This window comes from Grammomys surdaster, unplaced genomic scaffold, assembly GCF_004785775.1.
Source record: "Grammomys surdaster isolate TR1022 unplaced genomic scaffold, NIH_TR_1.0 372, whole genome shotgun sequence".
Classification (NCBI taxonomy): Eukaryota; Metazoa; Chordata; class Mammalia; order Rodentia; family Muridae; genus Grammomys; species Grammomys surdaster.
In genome coordinates this window covers 7,394,782-7,421,657 of record NW_021604791.1, presented here as the reverse complement: position 1 = coordinate 7,421,657, position 26,876 = coordinate 7,394,782, and the positions used below count along the sequence as shown (strand labels likewise).

At 45.7% G+C, this 26,876-nt stretch overlaps 1 protein-coding gene across 5 annotated transcripts in view; it reads left to right on the top strand.

Moving 5' to 3' along the window:
* Kit (KIT proto-oncogene, receptor tyrosine kinase) overlaps positions 1-26,876 on the top strand; it is a 79,604-nt gene that overhangs the window by 10,694 nt on the left and 42,034 nt on the right. For all 5 annotated transcript variants that reach the window (XM_028780735.1, XM_028780737.1, XM_028780738.1 and 2 more), the window contains exons 2-4: positions 22,450-22,719; positions 24,938-25,219; positions 26,442-26,578. In XM_028780735.1, coding sequence (XP_028636568.1) covers positions 22,450-22,719; positions 24,938-25,219; positions 26,442-26,578 — 689 coding nt within the window. The remainder of the gene's footprint in view (positions 1-22,449; positions 22,720-24,937; positions 25,220-26,441; positions 26,579-26,876) is intronic.

Sequence of the window (26,876 nt, the reverse complement as noted above, 5' to 3'; positions counted from 1 at the left end):
GTTAGGACTAGAAGTTTTTATCGTCTGTCCTTGGATGGTGGACATCTGATCCTCATGGAGGGATCTAGGGACAGATCATGGTCCCTTCTCAGCTGAAACTGGGAAAGATACCCCTCAGTTGGTTGACAGACCTAGTTGAAGATTTTAGGAGGAAGCCCAAGGTGCTTGACGTGTGACTTCAAGTCCTGTTGATGAAGTCACTGACTTTGGACATGCATGTGTGGGTTTTTACTGGTCTACAAAATCACTGTTTGAAGTACTCACTCCATTTGACAGCTCGTTCTGATCCAGTGTAATCGTCATTGTTAGGGCCTTCTGTTTGGGGTGAGAATTTTCGGGCCTGTGTTTAACTAGATCTTTGCTCTTGTTTTCTATTGCTGTGATACACACCATGACTAAAGCAACTCAGGGAGGAAAGAGTATTTATCTCACCTTACAGGTTAACAGTTTATCACCCAGGGAAGTCAAGGCAGGAACCTGGAGACAGGAGCTGACAAAAGGAAAGTGGAGGGGAGCTGCTTCTTGCCTTTCTCCCACCTGGCTTGACTGGCTTTTCTTACACAGCTCAGACCCCCCTGCCTAGGAATGACACCATTCACAGTGGCCTGGGCTCTCCTACAGCAGTCAGCAAATAGAAAAAGTGTTACAGGCATATCCACAGGCCAATTGGATCAAGACAATTCCTCTGCCTAGGTTTCCTTTCCCCAAGTTACCCTAGGTTGTGCCAAGTTGATAATAAAATGTGTCAGTATAACCGTGTTTAAATTTACTGTCACTTGACTAAGAAAGAGTAAATCCATTTTGAAAAGCATCCGGTAGCTTCTGATTTCTATTGTTCCCTGGCCTGTTTGGAAACTTTGGCAGCCATTTTTATTTCAACATGGAGGAACATTTATCTTTATAGTTACATTGTTTCTGGTGGGTTTTTTTTAAGACATTGTTTTATGTAGCTCAGGCTGGCTCCAAATTCAGTATGTAGTTGAGGATACTTTAAACTCCTGGTCTTCCTGCCCCCACCTCTCAAAACCCGATATTACAGGTTCGTGTCACCACACCTGGCCAACGTGTTTTTATCACAATGGCATTTCAAGAACAACATAGTGAGTCCTTGGATCCATGAGGCCAGCCTTTGAGCCTCGCCTCTTCCCAGTTCACCATATCATTCCTATGTAGTGTGATTTCCATCTATAAATATTTCCAGTGTGTAGTTCTAAAATACCAATTTCCTTTTGTAAACAGTCACGGTGTCACATCTGATCATTGCACTGGCCCCTGAGCCATCCCCCACACGGGGAAGGGATACTTTATTCAAGTAGGAAAACAAATCATAGCTCTACCCTGATGTGGGGTATTCAGTACTCATCTTTCCCCTGTTGAAAATAAGTAATATAAAAATATAAACATGTTTGTAAATGTTTGACTGAAGCTAAGAGCTAGCCTTGGTTTGGAGGTTCTCCCCGCCATTGCTTCTTGGTAGGCTTCATTCAGCCTATGTCCTGTGGAAGAGGCTTTGTGTTTGCCCTGTCCTGTCAGGGCGGATTATGCTGATTGTGTTCCTCCAACAATTAGCATGTTTCAGTCTCTGCGTTCCCTGTAAACTGTTGATGGAGTGGTTGATCATGATCACATTTTGTTTTTAAAGAGAATGCTGGGTAGACATTGTGTTCCTTCAAATACCATTGAGTATTTGTGATGACGGTGACGTTCTTCTAATAGATGCCTTAAGAGTTCTTCTAATAGATGCCTTAAGACACCTTTAGAAGCACTCACTCCTGCCTGCCTTTCCTGAGAGTTGTTTTCTATTGGTTTCCTACCATGAGTGACATTTAAGTTAGCCACTAGTCTGCTTGCTGTTCCTTTTGTGCCAGGAGTTGGGGATTTGAAGGAGTAAGTACCCATTTCCCCCCAGCTAATTATCTGTTTGCAGATCTTGCTCTCTCAGGTTTTCCAATCAATTCTGTCTGTGACAGGGATTTATCTACCCTCCACCATCAATTCCTTTTAGTGCCAAAAGTCAGCCTGCATCCAGTGTTGGGGGAGATGCCTGGTCATGTGCCTCTTTCTGAAGGGATGTCCTGGGACACATCTCAGTGATGTGTTCATGGCAGCTCAGTTGTCGTCTTTGTTTGAAAGGTCATACGTCTGGTAGAAAGTCTCAGCGATCATGGCTTTGCTCAGGTGTCTTTAATATTTTTCCTGTTATTGTCTTTTTTGCCATAATGTGCTGTCAAAGTCAGGCACGCTAATCTGCGTTTTCTTTGCCTCTGATTTGGGCACACATTTACCTAGATACCCATAGGAATGCTTCTTTACTCCTTTGTAGGAGGGTCATTTTTAAGTGTTGGTTGTTTGAGCTAGTCTTTCCGGAGAAGAGATCTCAGCCTTGACATAATTCCAAGCATGGGTTTCATTTCCCCTCACTAAAGAGAGTTGTTGAAGATGAGAAGTTTTTATTAATCCTATTCTCCAGTGGCTTCAGAGCCACCAGCAGTGTATTATGGATCTTCTTTGTCTGTCTTCCAGACCTACCATTTTCTTGGAAATCTTTTTAGTTCTTTTATCATTTGGTTAGAGTCAAATTTTCTAGTACCCCCTAGGGTTCTTCTGTATAGTCCCAGCTGGCCTCAAATTCTGGATCTGATGCCTCAGCCTCCCAAATTCTGGGATTACAGGAAGGGTCATTGCACTCTGAGATACCCTCTTGTATTTGTTCTTGTGTTCTGTATTTTATTTCTGGTTGTTTTTTTTAGTTCTCTCACCACCACTTAAAATTTCCATCTTTTTCTCTCAACATGCTTCCAAGTTTTAAAATTACTTACTTGTATGTGTCTATGAGTATATGCATACATGCACATATGTGCACATGTATGCTTTTGTATGTGCGAATGAGATCAGAAGGCGGCACTGGGTGCTCCAGATTGTTCTCCACCTATTCCTCAGAGGCAGGGTCCTTCTCCTTGAATCTACAGCTTGGGTTTTCTCAGCTAGACTAGAAGCCAGTAAGCCTCAGGGATGCTGTCTCCTCCCATGGCCCTCGGATCTGGGATTACAGGTGTGTGTGGGATGCCAATTGTTGTTACCTCTCTAGAAGCAGTGGAGAGAACGGAGCCGATAAAAGAGGCAGACCTATGGCTACTTGAATAGTCTGAGGGTTAAGAAAGTCACATGGGTAAATTCTCATGAGTTCAAGCTGTATCCAGTCACAAGGACAAGCACATGGCAGACACATGGTTTATCCTAGTTGTATATAAAGGATAGTTTAAACATTTAACCGTACCAGCAAGCATAATGAGTAATACGAAGTAAACCCACTCCTGTCCAATATACCTGGAGCAGCAGGAAAACCTTGTTACACAGATGTTGGGATCTGAGCCCTGCTCCTCATGACTACATACCAAGTATTCTTAACCAGTGAGCTCAGCTCCCTGGCTTTAATGGTCGGATTATACTGCTCTGTGTGGCTTATTTTATTTGCTTAATTTTGTATGTGTGTGTGTGTGGGGGGGGGACTTTGAAATGTTATTTTGTAATTTCACTTTGTATCCTTCTGACGCTTGTTTTATTTTTGTTGATCTCTTATCAAGTATATTTATTTTGTGTGCCTGGGTACCTCAGCATGTGTGCGGAGGTCTGAGGACAACTTTTTTTTTTTTTAATGCTAACATTTTTTTTAATTGGATGTTTTATTTACATTTCATATGTTATCCCCTTACCCCATACCCCCCCACCCAGGCACCCCCATCCCCTCACCCCTCCTTCTGCTTCTCTGCGGATGTACCCCTACCTACCCCCCCACTCCCACCTCCCCACCCTCAAATTCCCACCCACTGGGGCGTCCAGCCTTCATGAGACCAAGTATTTCTTCTCCCACCTATGCTCGACAGGGCCCTCCACCCTTACATATACAGATGAAGCCATGGGTCCCTCCCTAAGTGCTCCCAGGCTGGTGGTTTAGACCCTGGGAGCTCTGGTTGGTTGGTATTGGTGCTCTCCTCATGGGGCCGCAAACTCCCTCAGCTCCAACAGTCTTCACTCTAACTTGAGGACAACTTTTAAGAGTTGGTTCTCTCCTCCACTTCGTGTGTCTTTATCAAATAAGCCTTCTTAGTATCTCTTTGGTGGTTTTGGTTTTTACTTTTTGAGACAGGGTCTCACCATGTATCCCTAGCTGTCCTGGAACTCACTATGTAGAACTCCACCTGTACTTCCTCAGTGCTAGGATTAAAACCGTGATCCACTAAACCAGTTTTTGATTTTTTTTTTTGAGGTTTCATGTATGCCAGGCTGACCTTGAACCCACGATGTAGTTGTGGTTGACTTTCAACTCTTAATTCTCCTTTCATTATTTCCTGTGTACTGGAATTACAGGGGTGTGCCACCAGCCGAAAGATTTTTTACTTTCTACCTTAGAGATGTCACCCTGCTTTTTAGTTTTTCTTAAACAACTCTTTGGGATTCAGTAGCAGCTCTGTTGTACTTTTGGGGAGGGTGGGCCAATAATGACTCCTAAGTATGGCAGGCCAGAGCTCTCTGCTCTTGTTTTTCTTACTTTATCTTTGTGCCTCTCCCCAGTCCCTCTCTCCAGCCCTTCCTTCTTCTCCTTGCCCCTACTCTGTCCTTTAATCTCACCCTCAGCTCTGTCTCCCCTTCTGGGGCTTCACCTGGGGTGGTTAGTTCTTAGGGAGCAACCTGTCTCACTCCAGAATACTCCAGCACACTGAATATACACGGTTTGCAGTCTCCCCTGCACTCCCTGTCTGTGTGGTTCTTCTCAGAATAAACTCTGAGACGAGCCATGTTTGCTGCTGGCAGTTTGTCCTGACTCTCTTGGCGACACACAGTAGACCCTACAGGGCTGTGATGTCATACTCTGGGCTCTCTGCTCATTGGTTCACACAGGCTATGATGTCATACTCAGGGCAGCTCCCACATGAAGTCACACTGGGCTGTGAGGCTGTGATGTCATACGCTTGGCACCTTGCACGCACACTAAGTCATGCAGGGCTATGAGTCACGTGAAGTATTGAATTCTGCTCGGTTTGCCCAGTTTTGAGATTGAGATTCATCAGTTACATTACCACTCCTGAAGCCAAAGCGGCCTCCAGACTCTTTAAAGTCGCTTCTTACCATATGGTTTTGTTAATTTATAGATGTGCCAAGCCTGGACCCATGTGAAATATTAAATGACTGGCTGACACTTTAGAAAATACAATCTTCTTTTAAAATACAATTTGAAAACACTTGTGGCTAGAGACAAGAGTTGTGTTTGTAAACTATCTGAAAACAGATCAGCATGAAAACAAACACTTCCTGCCCCTCTGACATCAGCTGTCTGAGCTATTGTTTATAACAAAGCATTATCAGCCTGGCGAGCAGAGCAGGAAGCTTGTTAGGGAGTTGTCTTTGAGGAACACTTGTAAGAACCAACATTCGTTGCCATTGTCTGCCTGGTAAAATATTCTTGAGTTCTGAAGGAGATAGCCTTTTTTTTTTAGTTTTGAAAGCGTTAATGCCACATCTACACTTTTAATATCATATAATAAAGGTATCATTGCTACCTAATTAGGTATATTCCTACCCCTCCCCTTACCCTCAGTGGAAAAATTTGCATATTTCTAATTTTAATCATTTGAAAAAAAATATTACCTGGGATTGACATATTAATTTAAATTTCTAGAAATCTCAAATTTTCCAACTTGAGTCCCTTCCACTTGGTCTTGATTTCAATTATGCTAAAAGTAAAATGTTCCTAGGCAGGTGTGGAGGTGAGCACCTTACAAGCCTTTAACACCAGCACCTGGGAAGCAGAGGCAGGAGGGTCCCTGTGAGTCAGAGACCAGCCTGATCTAATAGGAAATACCAGGACCAAATAGGCTCTGTCTCAAACAGCAGACAATCGAACAAGTTTACAGTTCTAGAATTGTCTTCCCTTCTCCACCCTGAGGGATGGTCATATTCTAAAGCTGTGTAGGAAGAACTGGAACTTTCTCAGTGGACATACTAGATGGGTTTTTTTTTTTTATGATTGTTTTTCTCAGTTCTAGAGAACAGTGAGATCAGTTTCAGGCAGTTTTCTCTTGTTCCCTATAGGCACTGAGATCATTTTACACAAGGGGCCGCTGAGGAAGAATTCCTTGCAAAAGGGAAGCAGGCTTAATGCTTGGCCCTGAGTGGATGTCACCCCAGAAAAATGAAGAGAAAAGTGAACACTCATTAAGCAAATTGACCAGCAAGTGTCCTGATGAATGTTGAATCAAATCTGAATACACCAATCTTGTCCATTAGTGTGCTTTTACACCAGGGCAATTGTTTGGGTCTAATTATTTTCTATTTTGTGTATTTGAATGTAGAATGGCTACAGAGTTAACTGTTGCAGGGCAATTATCTGATGAGCGATTGAGGAAAAAAACAGTCACTCATATCTGACCACTCACCAAGGAAAGCTTGGTAGGCGACAGAAGGTCTTTGGCACAGGGTTCTGAGGAGACCCTAAAACAGACTGTTGGGAGCCAGACGTTTATTAGAAGGGTTATTAATGCTACAGACAGACAGACAGACAGACAGACAACAGCTTGGCAAATGCTCTGAGGAGAGTTCAGGCCCCAGTGTCACAGGTTGAGTGCATAAAGATTGAGCAGTTGGGGCAGCCAGGTCGCTTCTCAGAGTTCCCTGAGGCAGCATTAATTTCTATTTGAGGGAGGGAACAGTCCTGTTCAACCATGGTCCATGTGAGGGGACCCCTGCGTAAGCAGACCCCTGTGTTCGGTGTTGCACCAGAGTGGGCTAGGAGATTCCCAGAGCGAGAGCGTGGGAAGATTGAGTGCCAGGCCCTCTGAGTCACTGAGCCAGATTGAGGTCTGATGCGCTGCAGAAGTTGTCTTCACCACCAGTGTCACTGTTCTGGAGTCCTGTAGCTGTGACTGGTGCATTCTGCAACATTTCCCACTTGAAAGCTCGGGGATCTGAGAAATCTGTGCACGCCTGGCTGCCAAGGCTTGTCAGGGGGACCCAGCGCGAGGCCGATTTCTAGGTGTAAAAGCCAGGCAGATTTGCTCACTCAAGAAAATCTGTTTCTGCAGGTTCTCCCTGAGTTCCAAGATAGAGATCCTGGTACGGTTTCTTGCTACACTTAATGGCTAATGCCCTGAGTCTGAGGGGTTTCTTGTTTTTGCTTTCTGTTTTCCCCTGCTAGCTAACTGACTACTGTGTAGGTCAGGGGGCTACCATACCAGTTCTTTGTCAGAACCAGTCACACCAGGCACGCCTGGCACCAGGTAAAGATGCCAGCATCCTCTTTCCCCCCTGCGTTGGGAATAATGGGAGAATGGGTTTCCAGTTTCTTTGTTTAACAAGTCCCTCAGGGGAAGCTGTTGCAGGCTGAAGGCTGAGAACCACCAGCTGAGGGGGTCAGAATAGCTAGCTGTGCTTCGTCCCAGCGCAAGGCTTAGGGCCTCTTGAGTCCCTTGAAGTTCAGACAGGGAACAGTTCTCAGTTCTCCTTCTGACATCCTAAGAAAGGTAGACAGGAGTTTCAGTTAGTCCAGACAGGAAAACGGACAGCGACAGTACTGAGGGGCTGTGCAGAGGTTTCCGGAAGCATACGTATGCAATGAGGGAGGCGGGGTAAAGGCCTTGCTGCAGGTGACATTTTTCAAAGGATACATAGGATTAGCACCTGCCTTGATTCCAACCTTTCAGAGGCTACCCACCCAGTATTGCTCACGTGTGGGGGTATGCAGATATCCCTTGGGGGGCCTGGGTCCTACTGTCACACACTTGCCTCCTGCTTTGCACTTACAGCTGCCTCGGGTTCCATAAAGGAATGTGGCTTACTGCCTGGGGCATACAGGGCATGGGGCTTCTCCCTGACTTCCTGGTGCACCCCAGTTTCCAGGTCCTGCATCTCCGCTTGCAGTCCTCTTTCACCCCTAGGGTGGGTCAGGCTAGCTCCCTTGTGCTCCCTGGCTCTTCACACTTTTCACGGAGTAATTATAGAAATGAATAATTATTAGTTTATTGCCCAAGCCCAACTAGGAGCAAAATGTAAACAGCCCGAGTGGTCACAGGGATGTCTTAATGCACCATTGCTCTAAGGGCCCAGCACACAGCAAGACTTCAGTGTGGTATTTTGGGGTGATGGGGATGGAGGTAAGGTCTAGTCTTTCCCTTATTTCAAGGACACCTGAGCTTAAGGCTACATGATAGTGATCCAATTTTGCGGAGTTTTAGGGAGGCTGCTCTAGCTTCACTGGCAGCTGGTTGCAGTAGCATCTTCTTGCTTGGTTTTAAGCTCAGCTCTGGCTATGGGGTGCTGGGGAGAGCAGGTTCTTGAAGGTTAGTCTTCCAGGGAGATGGCAGAAGGAGAACCCGCACTCGGAGATCTTGGAGATGTCGTGATGCAGGGTCAGAGGCCAGCAGTCTGCATTGGAAAGTGTTCATGGAAACAGGTGCTGTCTGGTCTCTCCCAGGGCTTCCGAGCACAGCTGCCCACTTTGTGCAGAGTGTTGGGGTATCCTGTTCTTCCCACACAGTAACAGAAGAGAGATGTAGGGTTAGAGAGATGGCTTAATGGTTAAAAATCAGTTAGGGTCCAGTAACTGGCTCTGGTACTCACAATCTCCTTAGTTTCAGGGGCCCAACATCCTCTTCTGGATCCTGAGGGTGTCGACACACACACACACACACACACAGACATACATACATATACACAGACACATACATACATACATACATACATACATACACACATGCACACACATAGACACACAGAGACACACACCAATAAAAATGTAAAGAAGAAAGAAGCACCCAGTGACTTGTTAATTGGTTTTGCTCTGGCTAAAGCTTTGTATTCCCTTTCTAGGAGGCAGCAGCTTGGGAACGCCATCTCAGCAGCAGCGGCTGCAGCCATAGATGGGGCATTTGTCTAAAATAAGAGACTCGGCCTCACTGGTCTTTATGAGAGGAGTTGGCAGTAACATCCATGCACATCATTTATAAACACAGCATAGCCTTAAGAAATGTTTGCTTGTTTGTTTGAAGATGATATTTCCAGACCTAGAGAGTAAAAATGCTCATGTGCTTCTGGGAATCTTGCTTTGTGGAGAGAAACTAGTAATCGGTTGACTATCTGAAGTTACTGTGTGTATGTACACAAACTGTTTTTCCAGTGCTAAGGATCGAACCGAGGGCCTTGTGTCTGGTCTCCAAGCACCCTGCCGCTGAGCGACACATCGCAGACCCCTCAACATCTTATACCTGTGGTAAGATTCTGCTTTGGTTTAGTAAATTAGTAAAACAGTAAATTTAGGAACAAAACCTGTAAGTTTTTAGGAGGTGTGTGAGAACTATCTTGTGTGGAGCTGACTGGGGCTGTTGGTGCCCCAGAGGGATGTGGTTTTTGTTTTCCATGTCCATTGTTTTAGTGTCTTCATCAAGTACTGTTTTCTTCCTCACTTCAGGGACTTCTGTATCATCTTTCCTTCCTCTTGCCTTCCTGCTTCTTCCCGACTCAGGGAGTGTTCTCTTGGTACTTTCTCTGGTACTTGAGGTGCCACCAGGTCCTTGTCTTCTCGCTGTGACATCACCAGCAGCATCGCATAGGTTCTGAAAGGAGTTAGAGATGATGTGAGGATCCTGACCAACTCCACGCATGGCTTACAGACATCCCCACAGAGGCCTGGAGAGGCTAGTTGGCCTCCCCAAAGCTTTACTGCTTTGACTGCAGATCCCCATGTGACTCCAAAACCTACTCTGGTGTCCATCTGCCACTTATACCCTCTGGTCTGGCTTCTGGTCTAGACACTAAAAAGTGCTGTATAAAGTTACAAAGTTGGACAACTCCCTACCCCCACCCTTCCACCCCACCCCTACCCTTCCACCCCACCTCCCAATCCCAAGAACTTCAGACTACAACTGCTAACCTGCTTTTTTTTTTTAAGATTTATTTATTTTTTATTTATATGAATACACTGTAGCTGTCTTCAGACACACCAGAAGAGGTCATTGGATCCCATTACAGATGGTTGTGAGCCTCCATGTGGTTGCTGTGAATTGAACTCAGGACCTCTGGCAGAGCAGTCAATGCTCTTAACCGCTGAGCCGTCTCTCCAGCCCTGATCCTTGCTTTTTTTTTCTGGGGATAAGCACATGCAGGCCACCCAGGCTGAGCCTCTGCCCTTGACCAGTGACTATTTTCCTTCCTTCTGGTAAGGCCTTCCACCAAGAAGGGTGCTTTGAGTTCCTCAGGAAGCCCCTTAAGTTGTACAATTTCTACACAGGCTCACTGTCTTCCTAGAAATCTCTAGCACCTACAAAACAGATTCTCCTCTTTGGCAAGGTAACAGGAAGGCGAGTAGAGACGGGCTCACCAAATGGCTCTTTGGGGATTTGCCCCAGGCCTGTTATCCAGGGCTGCAGTGCACTGTCGCCCTGGAATAGAAGTCTCTGTGGTAAAACAGTTAACAACTGCCTCTGCCCTTTCCTCCAGCAACTGCCTCAGATCAGATTTCTTGTGGGAAACATGACTGCTTTAGTCCCCACTTCTGTAAGATGACATCTTGACAGTAGAAACAGAAGGGAATTTTCCTGTTTGCAAGTTGTGTGGGAAAAGGGAAGGTACAATTTTCCTTATTTGACAGGTTCCTTAAAAGTTGACTTTGGAGTATATTTCTGAGAAAAATGTATTGACTTACCCATTATGAGGAAAATTAGCATATTCATCTAGTTTAGTCAAGTATAATTAATGCGTAGCATCTTTCAAAGCTGGAAAGTCAGAGAGGCCTCTCTCCAAAGTGTTGATCACAGTTGAAAATGCCTCAGGGAAACCGTCCAAATGTCAGCGTAAGTAGAAAAAAAAAAACGTGGCCCAAACGTGCACTGGAGCATTAGTCAGCCTTGAACAGGGATGGGATTCTGACACGTTGCAGCGTCAACGGGTCTCTGTGACACTCCAAGGGAAACATGTAAGTCACCCAAGGACAAATAGTGTATCCGAACTCAAGGTGCCTAGAATGCCAAATTCAAAGAGATAGAAAGTGGAAGACTTGGGGAGAAAGGAGTGTAGGTGGGCGGGGAAGACGGAACCGTGTGGAAATGACCGATGACCGGTGACGGTAACTGCCCAACCACGTGAATGCACTTACTATACCTCTCAGCTGCATACTTGCAAATGGTTAAAGTGGTAATTAAATATTACGCATATTTTATCTAATACATTTCTGAAATGCCCCAATTGCCATATGCGTGTACATATGTATGCATATGTGTGCACACACACACACGGATGTGTGAAAATGTTAATCATTTCTTACCTAATGTCTCATTCGACACCATTAGAACTTGATGCTGCAGGAGAGCCTAGGGTCTCCAAAGCTTTATTTGCAGCCTTTTTTTTTTTTTTTTTTTTGACTTGTCACCATTACCACCTCACATCCCCTCCTGGGCCTGCAGAATTGGCATTTAGCAGAATTCTAAGACTCCTGAGAGAACATGGCATGCTGAGAGGGCACCACCAGATCCACACGCACAGGCCACGCCTGTCACAGTAAAGACACTCCTGACCCGGATCTCTGGCCAGCACCTTCCTATATCCCTGCAGGCCCCGAGTGCACTGTGCAGCCAGGGAGGCTGCTGGAAGCAGGGATACGCTGAGCTGACTGTGCCCTGGAGTCTAACTGTCCTGCTCTGGAGTGTCACCGAGCTAGAGTGTCACCGAGCTGACCCTTGACCTCCCTTTTTGACCTGTCTCCTGCTTTGTTCTCGGTTCCTTTAAGTTAAGGAAGTTAATGTTGAAAAGAGTTGAAGAGACAACCCCTGCCACTGTCCCCAGCCAATGGCGATGGGTCCTTGTTCTGGTGTTTATTAGAGACCATTCCTTAGTGCTTCTTCTTATCTGGTTCACATTTCAGTAAGTGCTTTCTGGAAATCAAAACACAGAAATCTACATATTTACAGCAGGAGCTGTGCTGGATGATGGGGGAAAACCCAGTGGAAATGAGAAAGTTCCTCCTCTCAGCTCTGTGATGGAGCCACATATATTGTCCATGTCAAACCCCAAAGGCCAGCTTTATAATGGCTGGGGAGAGCTTCCTCTCGTTGGGCATCTTTGAGCCAGGGTCAGGGGTAGTTTTGTTTCCTCAGACACTCGGTTAGAGTTTTCTTAGATGAGTGAGCAGGGACTATTTTAAAGGAAATATTTTTCTGGGAAAACCTGTACTTCTGGTAATTGTCTCTGGAAGAAGTTCTGAAAAACAGTGAGTTAAGAAGAATCCTGATTGGAGTGTGTTGGACCAGGAATTACTGACCTGGTGGCATCTAGTTATGCCACAGGGATTTGAGGACCTTCTGTGTCCAGCCTCAAATCTTTAAAGAGAACCCTTTTATCTTTACCCCTTATGTTCTAAGTATTTGATTATGGGTCCTGGACTTTTCAAAAATGTTTAGATTATATCATATTTATCTTTAATTTGTATATATTTATTTACTTTGTATGTGTGTGTGAGGGTGTATGTATGCCATGACACGTGTGTATGGAGATCACAAGCTAACTTTAACGAGTCGGTTCTTTCCTTCTCTCTTGTGATCCCAGGACTGAATTCAGGATCAGGCTTGCCACAAAATGCCTAATTTGCTGGGCAGAGACTTGCTAGCCCCTGGAATTTTCGGCAGGCACCGTAAGAACATTAATCTAAGTTTCCTGTAGCGGTGGAAGCTGAGAGATGCGGTCTCAGCTAGCCCAGCTGGGCCAGGAGTTTGTTGAGCTTAGAGATGACCTGAACTCCTGACACTGGTCAGGGGCTGGGATTACAGGTCCAGGTGCCCCACCACAGTACAGGAGGTACTCTGGAGTTGAAGCCAGGGCCTTTGGTGTATGAAGTAGACTCTAACCACTGATCTACATCCCCAGCAGGACCTGGACTCTCACATCTCTTGAGACTTTGGGGCTTTAATTCTTGGGTGAGGAGACTTTCGAATTCAGATCGTCTGTGTGTCTGTCTCCACCTGGTGCAGCCCCTCCCCCTTTGCTAGTTGCTGTAAAACCAATGCAGGCAGTTATGGATTTTATTTAAAATGTACAAATATTAAATCACAGCCAAACCAAACTTTTCACATTTTCTCCCTGTCCTTCAACCAGCACGTAGCTGTGCTTGAAAGCCAGATTGTAAAGCCCTCAGAGTCCTTTTCAGTCCCTTAGCATCGGCAGAACATGACATCTCTTTGATCTTGGGTATGCTTTTCAAAAGGCGCGGGCAGCCTGGGGGCATCTTCTTTGCCACCAGACAGCATGTTTAAGATTTTGGGGTGGGGGGTGGGGCACACCCCACTAAGACTAAGAGCTCCGAGGGGCTCCTCCGATGACTCTGAGAGGTTTTTAACAGCAGAGTGAGGTTGGTGAAGGGGTGTGGGGGTGGGGCACAAATGCCAGGAGCTGGGCGCAGCCTGGCCCTCTGTAGTGCCATTGCTCAAGAGACAGAGATGGGAGACCACCTACCTCAGCTCCAGCACTGGAGACCAGCCTGAGCAACACAATATTTTATCTAAAAGATTAAAACAACAAGTAACAAAACCCCCAAAGCAGAGAAGCAGAAGCACAGGCTACAGGAAAGGTGTGACCCGTGGAGATGATTTATTAGCCCTGGGCCTGTCCAGTTGGTTAAAGCAGAAACTGTCGAAGCGCTGAGTTCCTGCTCTCAGCAGCAGAGGCAGGAAGGGTTCAAGGTGCAGGTGGGTGCAGCTGGCTGAAGTCTCCATGCAGCAGAGCAAGTAGGAGGGGTGGAGAGGGTAGCCTCCCACCCCTGGCTTGCTTGGGCACCCCTGTTTGCTTAGGGCTTCCTTCTCTGGTGCTGGGGAACTGTGCTTCTTCCAAGATCCTTAAGATTTCCCTCATGCCAGCCTCTTACACAATACAACTGACTGCAGACTTGTCCTCTCATTACTTTTATGAAACCTGAGCAAATCAGCCAGGCCTCATTCCCTGCTGGTATTTCTCCATTTGGACCCCTCTGTCAGGCCCAGCAGAGAGCCTCATCTCCCTTCTGCCACAGACATAGTTTTCTCAAAAGACTGGTTCCGGAATATGAGAGGCTTAACATAGAGGCTCATCCTGACTTGGGTGCCCTTGAGCCAGCATGGGCTCCTGTCCCCCTGGACCGAATGTAGCATCCCGGGAGCCATTCCTAGCTGCTCCTGGTTCGTCGACTCCATCCATAAGAAATGTCCTAGATCTTCAATCTCCTTCCTCCTTCAGTGACCTTGGGCCTTGTCCTTGATAGCTCTGGTCTTTGTAATCTACCACCCTGCACCCCCAGTGACTCCACAGATAACCCTAGTACCACCACATTGGACTAGTAAGAATATGAGTATGTCCCTGGCCCTCACTTCTGTCCTCTGATCGCTAGGACCTAGCCACCACACTGGCCCAAATGTCCCTAAGTCTGTTTTTCTTCTAATCACTTGGCATCCAAAATGTCCCATCACAGAGGCCTAAAACGTGAGTGTTGTCTTGATTCTTTACTGTCCAGGGTCAGCTCTCCTGGAGTCCCCTTAAGCACTTCGAAATACGCATCCTCAGGTGGCTGTCCTAGAGACTGGCTGTCCTACAGAGTGCTCATTTCTCATCAGCCATTAACAGGCGAGGCTCTTCCTTGTCTCTCAGCTGACTCTGTTCTAGTCCTGTTCTCTCAGGGCAGGCTCCCTCCTGTGGAGAAGGCCAGTCCAGGCTGGTCTCCCCACCCTAACCTCCAGCTGACACTCACTGCTGTTCTTCTGGGACTTGTACTCTCATCCCACCCGCAGCCTGGCCATACACTTCGCTCAACTTGACCTCTGAACCCCAGGACCCCCTTTCTGATCTCTGCTGACACTCCATCCGTTTCTCAGATCAGCTCACGTTAATGTAGATATCCCTTAAGTTGCGATAGTAGGAATGCTGATTAAAAAAAAAAACAACAACCCTTAGAAGTTATAAATGTATTTAATTAATATGCTCGTCCTGTAAGACATCCTAGCTTAGCCGAACCTGAGACTCAGAACTGTTAGCCTGCAGTTGGGCCAAACAAGCTGAGCCCTTGTAAGAAAGCACCCTAAAACACCACGCCCAGTTTTCAATGAGGATTGCTTCTTCATGTTCCTAAGGTGAAGAGCCAGCGATAGATGATAGATACCCCCTTTGCCAGTACTGGCTTCACTGATCTCTGGCTGTGAGCCTCTCTCCTCCCGCTGGGTGGGTTGTGGGTCTTGTGCTCTTAGCACTCCCGGAATTAAATGGAGGGGCTGTGAGGTCCTGCTGGTCTGTGGAGACACAGCCCACACCTGCTGTATCAATTAACAACAGCCCCACTTCATTACGTGACTTTCTCTCTCCCTCTCCTTCGGTTCTCTTCTGCCAACAGGCTCCTCTTGAGGCCAACCTTGACAGACACCTCTGAAGGAACTGCTTTTTTTTTAAAAAAAAAAAACACCCTGCAAAGATACCTTGTTGTTTTGTGAGGTTTGAAACCGACTTCAAGTGGCTGCCTTTCTATTGCTTGAAACATCCAGTTGGCTAGTTAATCCAACGGACTATTCACAAACTCAAAATATCAAATCTCTAAACGCTAAACAGAAATTTGCATCAAACAAAAGGGTTGTTTTCAGGGCCTGTGGCCTAGGAGATGGCAGAGTTTGTTTACATTATTGTCTAAACCTATGTGACCTTGGTGATGAATTCTGCCAGTACTGTTATTTTGGTACTGCTAAATTAAATATTACCCAGAAAAGTCCTTTGGAGATCTCAGAGTGTTGTGTGCTCATACCTGACCAGGAAGATACTTTGAAAGGCAGGTAGTCCTAGTAGTTTGGGCATAAAGTAGTTTACTTTATTTCAAAGAGCATGCTACCCTAAGTACATTTGGTTTTATCTTTTAGTGTATAATATGTGAAACAACAGGAAAAGGTAACATTCTTTGCCACCATGGATAGCAAACACACTCTCCGTGGTGTGGTGTAGGATGGTGTTCTCAGTTACTGGCCCGTCTCCCGAGACATGCCTTCTCATCCCCTACCCCTCCTTGCCATTTATTGAGTACAGTCTGCATTCCCCGTCTCTAAGAAACTACAGAGACGGTTGCTGACTATACTGGAGACTGAGAGAGAGCTCACTGCTGAGGGATGATGCTACAGGCCCAGCCCCTCATAGGAGTAGCCTACCCGGATTCCCTGATACCATTTACTTTGAGAAGCTACTCTCTTCCTCAAACATATGTGCAGATTCCCCAAACTCTGGTATCATGGCCCCTTCCTCTGGAACCTTTCTTGGTCCTTCTTCGAAGCACAATAGCTGTTCCCTTAGCACATCATTCCCTCCTTCCCTCCCTCCCTCCCTCCCCCCCCCCCCCACTGTCTTTATTTCATTCCTGTTATCTGTCTTCTGTACAAGGTTCTGGGTTCCCCACCAGCACCGTGTTTTAGTTATGGGATAGATTCTTGCTGAAGGGGTTGGCTTCTGAATAGCAGCTTGCAGACAGTTCTAGGTCCTCTGTGACCTGGCTTCCCTTAGTGTGTGGGTGACCCAGAGTCTCCCTACCCCTGGGAGTGGTTTGAGGGCCCTTATGACATTCACTGAGCCATTCCTCACTGCCCCCAGCTTAGTTCTCTTCCCAGTATCCTCTTTGTAAGGTCTCCAGGGCATTGTGGGTAATTACCAGGAGTCTTCCATCTTGGTTCTTACCCGCTCTGTTCCTATGGGACTGTAAAAGTATGTCAGGCACAAAATGACACTCAGGCCATCAGACTTTCTTTTTACTATAAATTGTAACTAAGCACAGGAACTGAGGAACATTTGAGCTACAAGGTCTGGAGGCTCTGTCTTCTCCTGGCCTACTTCTCCAAAACTAGACTTTGTGGGTGGGTTTCCTTCCCAACCATTATTTTATCTGGTTCCTTATATTTACCTCCAAAGGAGGAAAGACTTTGAAATGACTTCCCCACTTTTAACCCCATACTAGGGGTTAAAAAAAAAATCCAGGCTTTGCAGGGATGATCCTTTTGAAAGAATAAGGCTCCGGAAGTCAAAATTAACTGGAGCCAGCCACTACTGCGGGGGCTGGGGAACAGCAGGCTCAGCCGGCCTGAGTCTGGAAGGATTTCTAGTTGGGACTCAGTTCTGTTAATTGATACATTGTAACAAACACAGGTATTGTCATAGGCAGGTTTTTTTTTTTTTTTTTAAAGCAAGTTACCATACAACATACTGTATCTCCAATAGAGAGCCAAATTCTTTTCTTTGGGATTTGGTTGCTTTTGAGTTTCAGAGAAGTTCTCAGAGGTATTCTGAGCAGCCATTCTTGCTGTGCCGGCTCCATACACCAAATGCAAGCTCTGTGGATTATAATCCAGTTTCCTCCCAAGAAGTTCTCCTCAGACGTGCTGAAGACAGGCTGCAAATTGGAGGCCTCCTCTGATCTTAACCTAATCTAAACGTTTCACCCACATTAAATCCAACAGTAGATCTCCCAGTGAGGCACCCTTACAGTTTTGTTAATCATGAGCCTTCAGCTGTTTCCGTATTACACACACACACATATTTGTGTGGGTGTGTATGTGTGTGTGTTCACAGCATGTAGTTCATACATGTAACTGATATGTAATATACTATCTGTATGCATCCTAGACAGGTTTGGGGATAAGGTCAGATGACTCAGGCAGTGGGAGAAGTAGTTGGTCACCCTGGAGTACAGGTGTCTGGGGCTCCAGCTCCTGTGGTGTCAGCATGAGCTTCTAGGTCCTTCAGCATAGAGTTAAAAGGGCTCTTTCAAAGATGGCTCCTTCAGACAACGAGGAATTCAGGGTTTTTTTTCCCACCCCCCCCCCATTGTTTTTAATGACACAATTCAAGCCACACTGTGGGGGGGGCACACAAAGTGTTAGTTAAGAGTGAGCCAGGGCATGCTTGAGAAGGCTTAGGTGGTTCTTGTCCAGGATATTTGTTTGTTTTATTTTAACTTCAGGTTTTTTGGTTTGTTGTTTGTTGGCTTCCTTGAAACAGGGTTTCTCTGTGTAGCCCTGGCTGTCTAGAAACTCATTCTATAGACCAAGCTGTCCTCACACTCAAGAGATCTGCCTGCCTCTGCCTCCTGAGTGCTGGGATTAAAGGCATGCACCACCATGCCTGGCTTAATTTTAGTTTAGTTTTTTTTAAATGATGATACAATATATTCAGTATGGAATGTGCTATCCTAAAGTGTCTAGTTGAGCAGTGATGAGAGGGTATACAGTGTGGAACAGTCACTATCCCCTCCCATTTCCAGGACCTCTTTCTCCTCTTGCCAGAGTTGCCCTGTGTAAGTGAGTTCCTATTCTCACCTCTGGCCCCCAGTAACTGCCATGCTTCTTTCTGATTCTGAATTGCCTGCCCCAGGTATTTCATGTAAGGAAGGTCATGTATTTATTGGTGTCTTTTCATGTTGTGGCGTGTCAGTACTTCATTCTTTTTTTTTTTTTTTACAGCTTACTAATATTTCATTGCATTAACACCCAACATGTGTTCTTCATCTGTCTGTAGACAGTTGTGTTTTTTCTGCCACTGGACTCCATTGGATAATGTTAAAAAAAAAATGCCGCAGGGGTAGGTATGTTTGAGTCCTTGCCTTGAGCTGATCTGATTTTGGATAAATTTTATACGGATTCTAGGGAAGACTCTGTGGGTGTGGGAAGAGGCTCTGAGCGGAGGATGTGTTGACGTTTCTTTTGCACTGAGGCTAAGTTGTCTACTAGTGTGCCCGCTCTGTCAGGGGACTGTAATTTTTGTTTGTTTTGTTTTGTTTTGGTGAGCAAGAGCCTGCACTGAGCAAGGACTTGTGAGCTCTTCCTGGAGAGCAGCTGTGTTTGCCGTCTGACCCTCCTTCCCCGTTAGATTCCGTCTCTAGGGTGCTGAGTTTCATCATATGTCATTCTCTTGGTTCATTAATTAACATGTTCAGGGACAAGAAAAGAAATCTCATGACTATCCATAGCCACACATAACTGAGGAAGTCCATTTAGTGATACAAAAATCTTGGTGGAGACAAAAGACAGCCAAAGAAACTAATGTCTGGAAGCTTGCCGAATTGAGCATCAGGTATGCACATCAAAATGTGTATTTCAGAGTAGTCTCAGAGCTCAGCTGAAACAGTGAGGAGTGAAATCCTGTGGGTGGAAGTAGGGTGGTGGGATGGGGAGGTGGGGGTGGGGAGGTGGGGGTGAGGAGGTGGGGTTGAGGAGGTGGGGGTGGGGAGGTGGTGGGTGGCATGTGTATGGCACATACAGCCCTGTGCATGGAGGTCAGAGGAGGGCCTCAGGTGTTTCCTTTGCTGGTTATCTATCGTCCTTCTCCCCTGAGACATGATCTTTCACTGACCTAGAGCCTGCTGTCTGGACTAGGCCAGCCAGCCAGAGCCGGAGCGCCTGGGATCTGCCTGTCTCTGCTTGCCAGGCTGGAGTTACAGTGGCATGCTTTCATGCCTGGCTTTTTATGTGATGCTCTTAGGCTCTCAGGCTTGTTCCACAAGCCCTCCTATCCCTCAGCATCCCTGTAATCTTGGAGTATCTTCCTGAGAGACAGTCTAAACCTGAATCTTTGTCGTCGTCATCATCATCATCATTTGGTGAGGCCATGATAACAACATTGAAGATAGTTTAGAAACAAGACAATAAACATTACCATCATTCACTTGTATCCTTAATAAACCTTTTATTTTATAGTGTGTATGAAGAATGAGCTTGTAAGTCTTTTTATTTTTTTTTTGAAACTATAAAAACCCTGAGTACATCCAGTGGCAATTATTTTTAAATTTCACCGAAAGACGGGAAGGCATCAGATTAAATTTGCTGTCAGTGTCCCGAGAATATTCTGTATTCATTGGAACTAGTTAGTCTGTCCTTCCATCTGTCCATCCTTTCTCTCTGATTTTCAGCGAGGGTTTACATTGTTGGAATGAATATAAGGAACTGAGACAATAGCACCGCCATTTTTACTTTTAAATGCCTCTGGAAATGGTCTTCTCTGCTCTACGTATATAAAGCAGGACAGGCCAGATGAGGTAGCCCAGGCTGGCTCTGTCACCCTTCAGCATCTCTCTGGTTGCTGGTGCTTAGTGACCTTTGAAGGCTATGATCCCTGTCATTATTGTCTTGGATGGCGTCTTTTGCTCTAGGGTGACCCTTCCTTGACACAGTGGGACCGTGGTTGCAGTCCAGGTGAGCTGTTGGTTGGATTTAGACAGGGGTTGAAGCTGTTTGTGCATACCTAGCCTGGAGAAGACAATTTGAGGCTTTCTTTACAGTGACTTTCTTCTGTTCCTGTCTGTGGACCCTCCTCCTCCTGTCTGCACGCATGAGCTCCCCTGCACGCCTGACTTTGAGGCCTTCTTTCCTTGTAGATTTTTTTGTCCTCCATCTCCTGCTGTAAGGAGGCCCCACACGTGAAGCTGCCTGCTCTGGAACAAGGAGATGTTTCCACTCCGGAAACTGTGCCCTCGACTCCCAGGAGTCTGTATGTGTGTGAGTGAGTGAGTGTGTGTGTGTGTGTGTGTGTGTGTATGTGAGAGAGAGAGACAGACAGAGACTGAGAGACAGAGAGTTGTCATTGTTTGAAACACTATCCCACTAGTCTCACATTCACAGACCTCTAACTGCCCCTACCTCTCAAGTGCTGAGATTAAAGGTGTGTGCCACTGCGCCTGGCCAGATCCAATCTTTCTGTAACCATCTTAGAGGACTTGTTTCTTGTCTGTGGTCTCACTGTGTGGTATCTGCCTCAATTTTACCTGCCTTCTTTCTGGTACTTTCTAATGCGTGGTCTTGCCTCATTCCTCATTCCTTTGCTTTGGCCTCCCTCCCTCCCTCCCTCCCTCCCCCCCCCCCTCCCCCCCCCCCTCCCCCCCCCCCCCTCCCCCTCCCTCCCTCCCTCCCTCCCTTCTTTCCTCCCTCCCTCCTTTCCTTCTTCCCTTCCAGTGATTTAAAAACAACAACAAAATCAGTCTTCTCACGGCTTCTTACCTACTTTTGGCAGATAGAACCCTTGTTTTTTTGGGGGGAGTTCCATCCTGAAGTCATTCCTGACTGGTGAGCATTTTGCAGATTGGCCCACACTTATGCTGAGGTGTAGGGGCTCTGGATGGTCTGCCTTGTTTATCAGCCTTACCTAACCAGCGTCCCCTTGGACTGTTTTCTAGCCAGGTGCCTCACGCATGGGCTTTCTGGGGGACTGTTTTTCTTGCTGTCTAGTCCTCGGCAGTCTTGTCCTTCCCCTCATCTGACAGGACCAAGGTCCAGCCCACCCCTTCTTCTTCAGTCTAAACTTCTAACTGTGTTTCACTTACCCTAGTACTTGAGCAGAGTCCTTTCAAATATTTTTATTTATTATCACTGTGTGCCTGTGTTCATGTACGTACCTTCAGAGGTCAGAGGGTAATTTCTAGGAATTGGTTCTCTTGACGAACTTACAGTTCAGATGGCCAGGTTTGCCGGACAGTGCTTTTTACCCTGGCTCCCGGCACAGAGCGTTCGTTCGTTCTTTAACTCTGAAATGTATGTAAGGAACGTATGTCACACCAATGTGGACTTTCTGGGCGTTAGGTTGATCAGTTTGGAAGCCAGCATATGTAGTAAACAGTCTCAGGGTCTAATCTCAATGGAGAGTCATTGTTTTTTTCCTGTAACATTTAGAGATATGTAGATATGATTTCTGTGATCACTGACCTGCAAGGAGTATTGTATGAAAATAGGTGAATTGCAAAGCTTGAAGAAAATCAAAAAGATGTTCTCCTGTCACATACATTCTTTTTAATGTACTTTTTCAGTTATGTGCACACATACACTATATACATATATACACATATATACTATATATGTACTATATACTTTATATAGTATATGCATATATAATTTATATATAATTTATATAATGTATGCATATAGTATATATAGTATATTATATATATTTATACATACATATGTGGGTGTATCATACCTGCCTACTACTATCCTGCCTCCTCTGTCTGAGTAGAATTTGGGACTCGGTTACTTGAGCAAGGGTGACTTCCCATTGGCTACCCCACTAAGGAATACATCATTTGGCTCATTTTTTTCTGGTTTCCATTGTGTAAGACTTTGCTGTGATTTTTTAAGGTGAATATTTTTGTAGCAACACCACAAGGATAGATTATCATCATTGGGCATGGTTGACCCAAAGAAAGCTATGTGTCCAGCTTGGCAGCTCGTACACCAAGTATGACCCATAGGACTAATTGAAGGTTGCAGAAAATAACTTTATAGATGAATTTAAACTTTAGACAGAATTCCCTTTGCAGCCACAAATAGCAGGGCTATTTTTATTGTAGCGTACACAGTCGAGATGGAACTCGATATTAGAAGAAATGCTTTATTTCGCCAAGACAGCTCACACTCAACACAGTCCTTGTTTTCTTGGCAGGAACGTCTCAGCCATCTGCGAGTCCAGGGGGGCCGTCTCCACCATCCATCCAGCCAGCGCAATCAGAGTTAATAGTTGAGGCTGGCGACACCCTCAAGCTGACATGCGTTGATCCCGCCTTTCTCAAATGGACTTTCGAGATCTTCGATGAAGTGACTGAGAGTAAACACAATGAATGGATTCAGGAAAAAGCCGAAGCCACTCACACGGGCAAATACACGTGCATCAACAGCGATGGGCTCAGGAGGTCCATTTACGTGTTTGTTAGAGGTAAATCCTTGGTTCTCCGTGTAGCTGTGCTGGAGAGTGTTCGGTACCCTGTTCTTTATTTTAAGTGACACGGAGGTGACCAAACCACAGGCAGATTTTTTTTTCCCCAAGAACTATTTATTTTATGTATATGTGAGTACACTGTAGCTGTCCTCAGATCAGATCCCATTACAGATGGTTGTGAGCCACCGTGTGGTTGCTGGGAATTGAACTCAGGACCTCCAGAAGAGCAGGCAGGCAGTGCTCTTAACCTCTGAGCCATCTCTCCAGCCCCACACAGGCAGGATTTTGCTGGCTGATTCAAGAAGGCATAACATACATGGTTTTCTTCACCAACTTCCTCTTGGTTTTGAGTATGACTCTGGCTGGGGGTCTCCAAGGCCGGAACTGGATTACAATCTGGTTAACCCATTTGTCCTGGTGCTTGGAGTCAACCCTGAGAATAAATTAGGCCCTTTGGGGAAACTGTATTTAAATGCCTTGAGATACTAAATATTCCCACTTAGTAAAAACACTTCAGGGAGCCCAAGGCCTCAAAAGGCCCAAACAGACTAGCACTTCAAAAGACTTGGCCCACTCTTAGGGACTAAATTCCAGAAAACAACTCAGACAGCTAGGCATCCCTTGTCAGTCATAAGGTCGTTCAGAGTTGGTTCTTTTCAGCAATTACAACCTCTCGAAAGACAAAAGACAAAGAGATGTGACAGTTGGATCCTACACCTCATTTTCTAGACGCATTCGGCAGTTTGTGGATGTGTGTTTGCTATCATGTCAAGAACACGCAGGGCGGTATCCTTTGGGTGATGTAAAACAAAGCTAATGTCAGTCTAAGAGACAAATGAGAAAGCAGGAAGTGGCTGTCCTGGTTGTAGCACCAGTTGTATTGGGACTGGGTCTGTCATTTATAGCATGCTTCCAGCTCTGTGAGTCTGCGGTGGATGTTTTCTTGGGCCTGGGAGGTGTGCTGCCTAGGGCCTCCGCTTCTCACTGTGGTCCTCAGATAAGATGAGCAGTCTCCCCCAGGGGATTGTTAGGGAAACACAATTATACAAATCTTAGCATGCTCAAACAGGGGTTAATAAAGCTGATCGCCGTGAAATTGACTGTGCCTCTGCCTGCTTTATCAGTTGTCCTTCCTTAAGTGGGCTGCTGAGGAGACATGATCGGCGATAAGCCACAGCTTAGCTTCAGGGTTCAGCTTCGGGACTGCTGGGCCCACCCGCAAGCTGCTGGTGACATTGGGGAAGACATTTTGTAATTTCCAGGCGGTAATGAAAGTACCATTCAGCTTCATGGTGAGCTGCATAGCAGACTCTTGCAGGTCTGAGGAGGTTGCTGAATTAGCCAGAGCAGTCAGGTCACACCCTTTCTTCACGTTTAGACCTTTAACTAGTGTGTGCCACTGAGAGGAAAGAAGTGACACCTTTGGGAAGCTCCTACACCTTGGTGACTGAGAAAGTAGAGACAGAAAATCAACTGCAGCTTCTGATGGTTTTTTTGTTGTTGTTGTTTCGTTTTTTAATTAAAGGATAAAACAAATATTTCAGTGGTAACAGATTGTGTGTGTATAACATTTGATTTCCAGGTGGAGAGGATAAATTGAAAACAGAATTTCTCAGAAGGCTGAGATGATAGCTTGTCAGTCAAGCGAGTGCTTGCCTATAAGCATGAGGACCTGCGTTTGATCCTTAGAACCCACATAGAAAGCTAGTGTGTTGGAGGCCGTCGAGCAGGCTCAGCCTTTAAGAGCACTTGCTGCTTTTACAGAGGACCCAGTTTGGTTCCCAGCACCCACAGTGGGCAGCTCATAAGCACTTAGGACTCCAGCTCCAGGAGATCCGACGTCCTCTTCTGGTCTTAGGTCTGCATGCCCATGGTCTATGTATGGATAAGCTAGCACAGACTCATACATATAAATTAAAATAACAAGCTTTGAAATCCATTGTCATCGAACCATGTAAACTTTCAAGTCTTTTAAACATGTTTTCAGGGAGCTGGTTGTGGTGTTGCACACCTTTAATCACAGCTGAGGCGGGTGGATCTCTGAGTTAGAGGCCAGCCTGGCCTATAAGCAAGTTCCAAACTAGCCAGGGCTGCATAGTGAGACCCTGTCTAAACTAACTAACTAACTAACTAACTAACTAACTAACTAACTAACTAACTAAGTGTTTTCAGTGTCTTCACATCCAGCAAGATGGGTTTTTGTTCTGCTTCACAGATCCTGCTGTACTTTTCCTGGTTGGCCTTCCCTTGTTCGGCAAAGAAGACAGCGACGCGCTGGTCCGCTGCCCTCTGACAGACCCACAGGTGTCCAGTTATTCCCTCATTGAGTGTGATGGGAAATCTCTCCCTACGGACCTGACGTTTGTCCCAAACCCCAAGGCTGGCATCACCATCAAAAATGTGAAGCGAGCCTACCACAAGCTGTGTGTCCGGTGTGTTGCCCAGCGTGAGGGCGTATGGGTGCGGTCTGAGAAGTTCACCCTCAAAGTGAGGGCAGGTAGGCTTCTTTCTTACATCCTGTGGGTGATGGAGACCCTACTCATGGGGCTGATTTCTCTCTTTCCACTTAGCCTAAGGCATCAGGATACAGCTACTAGTAAGATCACCACTTTCCAGGTAATGGCAAACATTTGTGAATTCTTCCAGAGTGACAGGTCCACAGCTCTTGCTAACTAAGACGGTCATTAAACCTGCTGGTTTAGGGCATCCCAAAGTGACATCCTTGCCACAAGTGTCCCTACTCAATGGGAAGATTTAATTTGAGGACATTAGTCTACAAGGGGTTTATGCTTCAATTTGGGTGGACATGTGTCCTGAGCTGATTGGTTCCCAGGCCATTCAAGCTCTGGGAAAGAAAGTGCCTGCAACCCATGGAACTTGTTACCATGGGGCATCACCCTGAACCTTCCAGTAGCCAGGAGATAAACTAGGCTTTATATGTGAGGTTATCTAATTCAGCATCACTTTGGGATTCAACTGATGAGGAAAATTTTTAATCTGCTTTTGAAAAAACGGTACTCATTAAAAGGAAGGAAATTTTAATTATTTAAAACCAGGAGTTTTCAGAAGTAAGCAAGATGTGATCGTATAATATATGGGAAAGGTACGCATTTGGCTAAAAGAATGTTATTAGCTGTAGGCTAGGTCCTCAAGAAATACCAGGGGTAAAGGTTAAGTCTGCTTTATCAGGCCACCATCTTCCACCCGAGGGGAAAAGCCGGAAGTATTTATGATCCCCCACTGGGCACTCCTGTCCTTTTCATTCAGCATGAATGAGTTTACTTATAGGATGAATGACTTCATAAATCTATATTTAGATATGCAGACAATACAGGTCAGTTAGCATTGTGCTCTGTATTTTATTTGATGATGTATAACACAAGCTGTGCCCAGTCGAGAAAGAGCAAGGTTGGGTCTGGAGAGATGGCTCAGAAGTTAAGGAGTGCTTGCCGCTCCCTCTTAACAGATCAGCTCAGATCCCAGCGCCCCCCCTTGGGTGGCCTGTATCGGGCAATAACTCCAGCCCCAGGGTATTCTACACCCTCCGCTCGGCTTTCTCAGACACCCACACATGGCACACACATACAAAGATGCACATTACTAGATAAAAGTAAAATAATTTTTAAAAAGAAAAAAAAAGTGCATAGAAAATAAGGCAAGTTAAAATTGACACTGTAAGAGAAGGTCTGACTTCAGGGCCTTATTTCTTTGCATTCTAGCCATCAAGGCTATCCCAATTGTGTCTGTGCCCCAAAGAAGTCATCTCCTTAAGGAAGGGGACACATTTACGGTGATATGCACTGTAAAAGATGTGTCTACTTCCGTGGCCTCCATGTGGATAAAGATGACCCCTCAGGTGAGTTCTGTTTAATTCCTATCACGTGCTGTGGTCTCTGTGTGGCTGATTTTACAGGTTCTCTACAAAACTGGCCAGGGGTGACTCTGCTGGTAGGTATAGCTGTTAGAAACTGGCTGAGAGTATGTTCACATGCTGTCTCACTATGTATATTGCAGCACACGTGTTTATTGTTAGTGATAGATAAATAAATGCTACATTGTTATCATATTTTGAGAAAAGAAAGGGCATCCGTCTCAGATTATTACTTAATGCCTTTTTTTAAAAAAATGACTTTAGTAAGGAAATTAAACAAAAC